We start from the raw sequence: 10,329 nt of genomic DNA on the forward strand, positions 1-10,329 counted from the left end.
CTCCTCCTTCTTCCCATAGAGCAAAGGAAAATCTCGTGTGCAGAGCTCTCATCCTCCTCTGCTGCTCCAGGGCTGAGCAGGGACATCCTGTGGGAATTGTCCAGCTGGGATCAAATCAGCTCAAATCTGCATTTCTGGGATCAAATCTGCTCAAATCTGCTTTTCCTTGGTGGGATCAGCCCTTCCCTTTTCACTCAGATCCACCAGCAGCTCCTTCCCAGTGGGAAAATATTGGTAAAAGTCTCTTCTTGGTTGTGGAGGAGAAAAAAAAAACAAAAAAAGGATCCAAAAGGATTTATTCCAGGTTCTGAGCCATGCCAGGCTCTCCTGCTCCATGGATTTTAGTGTTTGGTGCCAGGCTGGGATTGCTGATGGAGAAAATGCCATGGAGGGCTGGGAACAAAACCCAGGCACCACGGTGACCCTGGGCACAGCCCTGAGCTTCCCAAGGAGAGCACATCTGGGGAAGAAACCTTACATGGAGAGTGAAGCGTCCTCATCCGTCTGAAAAATGGGAATTGCAGTTTTATGTGGATCTCTGGTGCTGTTCCAGGCAGCTCAACTCAGCTCAGCTCAGCTCAGCTCAGCTCAGCTCAGCTCAGCTCTCCTCTGCTTCCAGGCAGGACTGTGGGAGAAGGAATTCCCCCACCGTGGGCAAAGATAACCCCAGACACCAATCTGGAAAAATCCCACCACATGCTCAGGGAATTTTTTGCTGGAATCACTCCTGGCTGAGGGGACTGACCCCCCCAAAGCAAGGCCCAGAGCTGGGAATGGCTCTGCAGCTCCCAAACCACACGGAGAAGGATTTTTTGGGAGCTGGGGAGGGATCCCCATCACTGTGCCAGAGCACCTTGGGATCTGGGAAGAGAAAGGACAAATCCCGGTGTTCCTGGGACGGCCCTGCAGGAGAAGTTTGGGGCTGGGAGATGGCACCAGAGCTGTGCAATCATTTTTGGGATGCCCAGATCAGCTCAGCCCCCTCGGGAATGGTTTGGGCTCCCCACAAAGCCCCACAGCTGGATGTCACTGTAATACACTGAACATCTGGATCTGGCAAAAACTGGGATTTGTTTAATGATTTGTTGTTGTTGTTGTTTCTTTCTGTTTCATTTGTGGGGAAATGACACTGGCTGCTCTCTGCAGATCCCAGTGCCCAGCTCTGGAGTGAAATCCTTTTTCATTTTCTGCATCATTTGAATAAAACCCAGTGTTTATTTTTTGCCATGGAAGCCACGAGGGTGGGAAGGTTCTCCCGGGCTCTGCCAGCTCCTCCACAGCAGCAGCTGCCCCTGGGAGGAGAGGAAGCCCTGGATGTCACCCACATCCCGGGATGTGGGAATAAACGGGATAATCCTGTGCCCTCTGTGACCTGGGGGTCCCTCCCTGGGCTCCCAGCCCACCACAGCCTCCCCAGCTCCAGGAACCACCCCAAAATCATGGAATGGTTTGGCTTGGCAGGGAAATCTCACCTCATTCCCATGGCAGGAACAGCTCCCACTGTCCCAGGCTACTCCCAGCCCCCGCGTCCAACCCGGACCCTGCCAGCGATCCAGGGGCAGCCACAGCTCTGGGAATTCCATCCCAGCCCCTCCCCACCCTCCCAGGGAAGGATTTCCTCCCGAATTCCCACCAGTCCCTGTCCTCTGGCAGTGGGAATCCATTCCCCCTGGTCAAATGTCCCTCTCTGGCTCTCCTGCAGCTTTCCCACTCATTGGTTAAGGGGCAGGACCGCTCCCTTTCCCACCTTTCCCACCTTCCCCAGCATTCCCACAAAACTCCGGGAGCTCTAATCCATTTTTGGTCAGCTCCTCATTTCCCTTAATTACCATTTCCACCTCACCAAGGCACAGCAAACCCATTAAATGTGACCGTGCAGGGTAAATTCCTGCCGGGAGAGTGCCCGACCTGCAGGAGGAGCGGTGAAATCCTGGCCACAGCATTCCTGGGAATCGCTGCTGCCAAATCCACGTCCTTGGGACTGGAGCCCAGGGACTTCTGTGCCCGTGGGTGACCCCAGCAGCTCTCAGGCATTCCCAGGGCTCTGAGCTCTGCATCTCCTCAGCTTGCTCAGCTTCTGGCCTGGCACAGCTTCCCTGGGACAGAATGGAGAATTCCAGCATTAAGGGCACTTGGGAAATTATGTGACATCGAAAAAATGCTGAAAAAAAATAAAAATCTCCCTGATCAGCTCCAGCTCTTCCCATATCAGATTCCTTTCTTTTCTCCAGGTGCAAAGCCAGTGTGAGGTGAAAGGGCAAATCCAAACCCGGCAAGGAGCGAATTCCTGCTTTCCCCCCATCCCTGCTTCCCTCGTGCCTGCCCAGCACAGCACCCACAGCCTGGAGGTGACAGGGGCGGGCGAGGAGCAGAAAAAGCACCCAGAGCTGAGAAATTGCTGTCAAGGGTGAAAACTGAAAGCGAGAGAGAAAGAGCTCCCCGAAAGTGCCACGAAACCACGGGCACAGCTGGGCACAGCTGGCACCAGCCCCACTCATCCTCAGGGTGATTTTGGGGCCGGACAGGCAGGATGAGCTCGCAGGATTCCCAAAATTCCAGCGGGATGCACCTGCTGGAGGCCCCACCCCTCCCTGCAGCTCCATCCAGCCCCTGCTGGTGCTTCCTGAAGGTTTTTATTCCTGTTAATTCCGCGGGAATTTTTAAACAGACCCCTCAGGGCTGATGGACCCACACGGAGCCATAAAATCCTGGAATGGGTTGGGTTGGGAAATGACCCTAAATCCCAGTTCCACGGGCAGGGAAATGGGAATAATTAAAGATCTGTGGGCTGGGCTGTGATGTTCCTTTGTGTTCATTCTGTGGAATCATAAAATCGTGGAATGGTTTGGGTTTCTTTGGGTTGGAAGGGACCTCAAAGCTCATCCAGTTCCACCTCCCACTATCCGAGGGTGCTCCAAGCCCCATCCAGCCTCTCCTTGGACACTTCCAGCCATGAGGAATCCAAAGTTTTCTCTGGGAATCCACAGTTTCTCTGGGCTGGGGCCTCCCCACCCTCCCAGGGAAGAATTTCTCCCTGTATCTGCTCCTCCCAACTCAGTGGGAGAAATTCCCTGCCCAAAATGCACCCTCTGGGCTTTTTAGGGAATCCCAACCCTGATCCAGTGGTTCCCAGTGGTTCCAGGAGGAATCCCTTACCCTGGAAAGGGGATTGGAACTTTGGAGCCTCCACTCAACAACCTCTGAATTTGGGGATCCCAAGGCTGGGGGGGTCCCAGAGCTGCCCAGGCTGCTCCCTGGAATCCAAGAGCCAGGAACCAGCATGGATCACGGGGAAAATCTCAGGAATTCTGGTGACAACTTGGGGAGAAAAAAAACAACAACAACAAAAAAAGCCAAGGGATGCAGGTGAGTGAGCTGGGATTTGAGAGGTTCCAGCACCCCAAGAAAGCTCCACAAACACCCCCTGGTGAAATACCAGCAAAAGCAAAGGCTTGGGATTAGGAATTTCAGGGAATTCCATGAGGAATCACAACCAACAGCTACAAAGAAAACCCAGGAAAGTTTCTCCTGACCCTTTTTTCCCCTTATTTTATGGAGCCATCCGTCCCCAGCCCAAACCAGAAACAGCTTCTGACAGTGAGGCCTTTCTGGTGATAAATCTGACCTTGGATCTGCCCAAAAAATGATCCAAAAGGAAAGAACAGATTCCATATTCCACAAGTTCTGCAAGCAGCAAATAGGATCAAATTATTTTAATTAATTGCACGCAGAAATCCCGTTCCATGCAATATTTTCCCATTTTTTTTAAATGGAGCAGTGATCTCTGTCTGCAGCTGACCGTCAGCCTGGGTGGGATTTAATCATCCTGCAGCTTTAATTTCTATTTCTCTGTAATTATTGCTTAATTAGAGATAGAAAATTATTGCTAATTCCAGTGCCAGGCAATAGAAAGAGCCAAACCCTTCCCACTGAGGATGCCACAAGTGACTCCGTGACCATCCCAAAGGGTTTGGAGCCTGCTAATGAGGAAAATCCATCTCAACATCCCCCAGCTGGTCGGGAACATCCCGAACCTCATTTCCCTCAAAGCACAGGGTGATGTCTGCGATTCTTACCTGGAAAACAGGACGCTCCTCACCTCCCTTGGCCAAAACGGAGCCAAAAAAAATTCCATTTCTATTTATGAGAGGGCAGAGAAGCCAAGAGTGAAACAAAAAGGCAGGACATTTCCAGGAACCTCCTGCCTTTTCAGAAGAGCTGGAGCTGATCCCATTTCTCATCACTCGAATCTCCAGGCCTCAAAACCAAACTGAGCACAGCCCTTGGGCTTTGGGGCTTTCTCATCAGGTTTCTTTCTGATTTGTGTTTTCCCTTTCTTTCTCAAGCAGGACTTTTGGGTATTGATTTGGGTGAGGGCAGAGCCAGGAGCAGGGATTCCCCGAGTTTTGACTGGATTAGATCAAATCTAATTTTATAGGGAGCCAGAATGATCCTTACTTTTCTCTGGGGGATAATTCCAACAAATGTGATTTCTGCTTGAAATACAGGCAGTGGAATGACATTTTCTTGTGGAAAATAGTAGAGCTGCTAACACTTCTATAACTTAACAGTTATCTGTTATATATAAATATATAACAGTTATTATTTATATTATATTTATTATATTTATTTGCTATATTGGGCAGGCCCTGGCACAGATTCCCAGAGCAGCTGTGGCTGCCCCTGGATCCCTGGAAGTGTCCAAGGCCAGGTTGGGGCTGGGCTTGAAATAACCTGGGATAGTGGAAGGTGGAACTGGATGAGCTTTAATATCCTTTTCAACCTAAAAATATTCCATGATTTTATGATTCCATGGAATAAACACGAAGGAACATCACAGATCTTTAAGCCCACAGATCTTTAATTATTCCCTTTCCATTTCAGCATTGCCTCCCATTCCTCTGGGACTGCCCTTGCCCCAAGCTGCTCAAGGGTAATTATCTTATTTAAATATATTAAAATGTATAAAACGCATCATTTTGCTCAAATATGATTAATATAAATATTAATTATTGAGATTTTTCGTTCAGGCTAAGCCTGCTCAAGCAGAGGATGCTTTGAGATGAAGGAGGAGAAGATGGATTTCTTCTTCCACTGGGACAAAAAAAAAAAAAAAAATCCACTCAGCAGAATTAAAATCCCAAAATCCTGGAAAGGTTTGGGTTGGAAAGGACCTTAAATCCCATCCCATTCCACCCCCTGCCGTGGGCAGGGACACCTCCCTCTATCCCAGGGTGTCCCAAACCCACCCAGCCTGGCCTGGAACACTCCCAGCAGCAGCAGCCAGGATTACAGGAGAGACCTAGAGGATATAATTAAGATATATCCCAATTTAGCAGAAAATTAAACCCAAATCCCACCCCGCTGCTGATCCTGCTGGGAAACCTCGTGTGCTGCTGGGAGCAGGGACTGAGAAACCTGGAAAGCCAAAGTGGTGCCTTTGAGGAACAGCCCAGCAGCACATCCCAAAATTCTCTTTCACTTTTGGCTCTCGGAAGATGCGGCTCCTACACGAGCTGGAAACCACAGCCCACGGTGAAGTGACGGGGCAGAAGTGGAAAACACAGAGAGAAATTGGAAAGTGATGCACTGCTGGTATTGGAGCAAAAAGAAGTCTCAGGACACGCCACAGGCTTCTTATAGGAAACAGTGAAAAGAAGAAGAATCTGAAAATGCGAGATAAAACTCTTGATTCATCCTGCTCCCTTCCAATTTGACAGCAAAAATCCCAGTGACTTCATGGCAGTCCCAATGCACAGAAAAGTTTTCTGCAGCTTTTTGGTGCAGCTGAGAATGGCCAAGAAAAACAGAAGCCGATATTAAAATATTTGTTGATTATTCCAAATGTTTCAGCAAAATCAAACACTCAGGCAGGTTTTCACAAACATTCATTAGTGAGATTTTGTCACTGCAGAATCAGAGAATCAGGGAATGGCTGAGGCTGGAAAATACCTCGGAGTTCATTCAGTCCAAGCACCCCCAGCACTGCCAAGGCCACCCCAAGCCCTGTCCCCAAATACCACCTCCACAGGGCTTTAAATCCCTCCAGGGATTGGGGATGGGGACTGGGCAGTGCCTTCCAACCCTTTCCATGAAGGAATTCTCCCTAACATCCAACATGAACCTCCTCTGGTGAACCCTGGGGTTGTCTCCTCTTATCCTGCCACTTTTTCCCCAAGAAGTGAGCAGGATGAAGAACAGAAATGGAAAAGCTGGGGAGAGACGATTTACAAGGGATGGAGCGACAGAACAGAGAGGGAATGCATTCAAACTGAGAGAGGAGGAGCTTTAGGTGGGATTTTGGGAAAGAATTCCTGGCTGGGAGCCCCAGGGCAGCTGTGGCTGCCCCTGGATCCCTGGAAGTGCCCAAGGCCACCCTGGGACAGTGGAAGGTGTCCCTGCCATTGGAGCGAGATCTTTAATGTCCCTTCCAACCCAAACCACTCCGTGACTTCGTGATTCCATGAAAGTTTATCCACGCGCTGGCCCGATCCAAACCCATTTTTCTGGGGGCTCTGGGTGCAGAAGGAGCCCGGGCTGTGCCCGCAGCATCCCCGGCCCGGCCCGGCCGGGACTCCCGGACCCGCCTCTCTCGGGACGAGCGCGGCCGGCCCGGGCCGGGGCGGAGAGGAGCGCGGGGAAAATCCCGCTGGTCCAGAGGCTCTATAAGGGCTGTGCCCGGCCGGGACGGACCGCAGAGGGACGGAGATGGGGATGGAGATGGGGATGGAGATGGAGACCGAGATGGAGACCGAGATGGAGCGGAGCGGCAGCAGCGGGAACGGCACCGGGAGCGGAACCGGGAACGGCTCCAGGAGTACCGGGAGCGGCACCCGGGATAACACCGGGAATGGCACCCGGGATAACACCGGGAGCGGCGCCGGGAACGGCTCCAGGAGCACCGGGAGGGGCACCCGGGATAACGCCGGGAATGGCACCCGGGATAACACCGGGAGCGGCGCCGGGAACGGCTCCAGGAGCACCGGGAGGGGCACCCGGGATAACACCGGGAATGGCCCCGGGAGCGGGCGGGCAGCGCCGCCTGGCGGTGCCGGGAGGGCATTGCTGCTGTGCCTGGCGCTGCTGCTGCCCCCGGCCCTGGCACGGCCCAGCCCTGTCCTGGCACGGCCCAGCCCTGTCCGGACACTGCCCAGCCCTGTCCTGGCACGGCCCAGCCCTGTCCTGGCACTGCCCAGCCAGCCCTGCCACTGCCTGAGCCGCTCCCGGGAACTGCTGGAAGCCGCCAACGCCTCCGTGCAGCTGCTGAAGGTCAGCGGGGAACGGGACGGGAGCGGGGATGGGACACAGGTGGTACCCGGGAGGGTGGGGATGGCACCAAGCCAGGCAGGGATGGGGTTACTGTGGTACCCGGGAGGGCAGTGGTGACCCCAAGAGGTCACCGGAGGCCCCAGGATGTCACTGGTGGCCCCAGGATGACAGTGGTGTCCCCAAGAGGTCACCGGTGGCCCCAGGATGTCACTGGTGTCCCCATGATGACAGTGGTGTCCCCAAGAGGTCACCGGTGGCTCCAGGATGACAGTGGTGGCCCCAGGAGGTCCCCAGGATGTCCCTGGTGGCCCCAGGAGGGTGGGCACTCCCTTTCCCTCTCCATCCCTGCTCTCTGTTTCCTCCCTGCCCTGCTCAGCCCTTCAGAACAGGGATCTCTGCTCAGGTTCTTTCTTTTCCTTTTATTTATTTATTTTTTTTTTTTTTTTTTTTTGGCTAAAAATCCTGCTGGTTTTGCTTCCACCACCCCAAAAACCCCCAGCACCAAACAGCTGCTGCTCCCCACACTTATTTGCTATCTTTTCCATTTGAAACTCTCCTGCCGTAAAGCTCTCCACAAATTCCACGTCTGACAATAATTTAAAGCAATCCCCAGTAAAATATAAAAACAAATCTGTGCAAAACCTGGGATTATTCCCAATCCATTTCCTGCATTTCATATTTAACCACAGTTATCCCAGAGCCTCATTCCTGGGATTCATCTGAGCACAGAGAGCTGAGACACATGAAATTATGGTGTATAAATGGATAAAATATATATAAACTGCATCGTGAAGCTGTCAAGCACCCTTTTTAATTCCCTTTTCACCCCAGGAATTGGACACGCTGGGATTTGAGTGCACCCTTGAGGAGGTGGATGTGGAGGACATCACTGAGAACCAAATGAACACCATCAGAGCCTGCACAGCTCAGGAGCCAGGGGTAAAACACAGAGAAATTGTGCTAAAATTTAAATTATTGCCTCCTAGTTTCGTGGAATATATAAATCCACGCTCCCATTAAGTCACAAATCTTGTTCCTCATTTAATTTACAGCCTGGAAATTGCCCAACCTTGGAAAGATCGACTTTTGATAAGGTAAACAGAAATTCCCCAGCAGATTTTCTTTTTTTTTTTTTTTTTCTCCTCGTGTGTTTAAAGGAGCAGCAGATTCCCAAATTTCCTGACAATTCCCATTTTTAATTTTTTTTTTTTTTTCCCCTCTCTCAGGGAAAATGTCTGCAGGGCATCTCTGAGGATGTGAGAGCCTACAGGGCACAGCTGGGGAACCTCGAGGACTCCCAGCTGCTGGGGGCTCTCGATAGGATGCTGGAGGTGAGGATTTACCCCAAAATTCAGGAAATAGGGAAAAAAAAAAAAAGCTCAATTTATCCTCCAAATATTGAATAACAGCCCTGGTGCACTGGATGGGACACAGGGTGGATTATAGGTTGATAAATTAACATTTTTGTCTCAGTCCTATAAATGCAGTCATGATATATTAGAAATTTTACCTTATTCATGATAAGATTCAATATTTCAAGTTTTATCCTCAGTCTACTAATGATAAATTAAATATCCAAAATTTCTCCCTCAGTCTATTAATGACAAATTAAATATCCCAAATTCTCCCCAGTCTATTAATGATAAATTAAATATCCCAAATTCTTCCCTCAGTCTGTTGATGACAAATTAAATATCCCAAAATTTTCCCTCACTCTATTCATGACCAATTAAATATCCCAAAGAACTTTTTGGTTTAAGACATTTCCTAACTCCGTGCAGGCCCTGGGCAGCTGCGCTGGGAAGGTTCCGGAAGCGCCGTTGGGATCGGGATCATCGGGATTGGGATCATCGGGATCATCAGGACTGGGATCATCGGGATCATCAGGACTGGGATCACTGGGATCATTGGGATCGGGATCACTGAGATCAGGATCACTGGGACAATCTGGGTCATCAGGATCATTGGAATCAAGACCATCAGGATCACGGGGACCGGGATTGTCGGGATTGGGATCATTGGGATCATGGGGACTGGGATTGTCAGGATTGGGATCATCAGGATCACAGGGACTGGGACTGTCGGGATCGGGACCATCGGGATCACGGGGACCGGGACTGTCGGGATCGGGGCCATCGGGATCACGGGGACCGGGACTGTCGGGATCGGGGCCATCGGGATCACGGGGACCGGGACTGTCGGGACTGGGGTCGGCGCCGTTCCCGGAGCGGCTGCGGCTCTGCGCGGTGCTCCAGGCTCTGCGCATCCGCAGCGTCACCATCAGCAGGATGCTGAACTTCCTCAGCTCCCTCTGAACCCCAAAATCCCAGAAATCCACACAATTCCCACAGACCTGCTCGCAGGGACTTGTGCCTTTCAAACCCTGTGAAATTCCCGGGTTTTGGGAAACCGAAATGTTCCCAACTCTAATTTATCCGTATTTATTCTGATTTTGCAGGAATTCAGAGCTATTTATGGGAATCCCTTTTCTTGGGGATCCCTTCCAACTCGGGATATTCTACTCCATGTTTGATTTAGGATGATATTCCATTCCATTCCCTGATTTATTTATGATATTCCTTGATTTGAGATTCCGTTCTATTCCCTGATTTGTTAATGATATTCCTTGATAGATTCCACTCTATTTCCTGATTTATCATAATACTCTATTCTATTGCCCGATTTATTTATGGTGATGTTCTTTAATTTATGATGATATTCTTTAATTTATTATGATATTCTTTAACTTATGATGATGTTCCATTGTATTCCCTGATTTATGATGATATTCCTTGATTTGTATTTCCTGATTTATGATATTTAAAATTCCCTGATTTATTTATGATGGTATTCCAGTCTAGTCCATGATTTATTTATGATATTCCCTATTTATTCTATTTATTGCTTAATAAAATCAATGTTTCTTCAAAGTCATGGTGATTTTTATCCCTTGGGATCCAACGTGAATCCTTTGGAATATTTTGGATGCTGCTGGCATGGGAAGGCACCTCCCTGTAATTGGGGTGCTTTAAAATCCAAGTTTCCCTCTTGGAAAAACCT

At 50.1% G+C, this 10,329-nt stretch overlaps 1 protein-coding gene across 1 annotated transcript; it reads left to right on the top strand.

Annotated features, from left to right (window-relative positions):
• The first annotated feature begins 6,756 nt into the window (after positions 1-6,756).
• Positions 6,757-9,584, top strand: IL12A (interleukin 12A). The gene is made up of 7 exons (XM_062499454.1): positions 6,757-6,830; positions 7,005-7,269; positions 8,101-8,208; positions 8,322-8,363; positions 8,496-8,600; positions 9,051-9,106; positions 9,467-9,584. The coding sequence occupies exons 1-7, from the start codon at positions 6,757-6,759 to the stop codon at positions 9,582-9,584; spliced, it is 768 nt and encodes a 255-aa protein (XP_062355438.1).
• The last annotated feature ends 745 nt before the right edge of the window (positions 9,585-10,329 follow it).

The sequence above is a fragment of the Cinclus cinclus genome, chromosome 10, assembly GCF_963662255.1.
Source record: "Cinclus cinclus chromosome 10, bCinCin1.1, whole genome shotgun sequence".
NCBI lineage: Eukaryota > Metazoa > Chordata > Aves > Passeriformes > Cinclidae > Cinclus > Cinclus cinclus.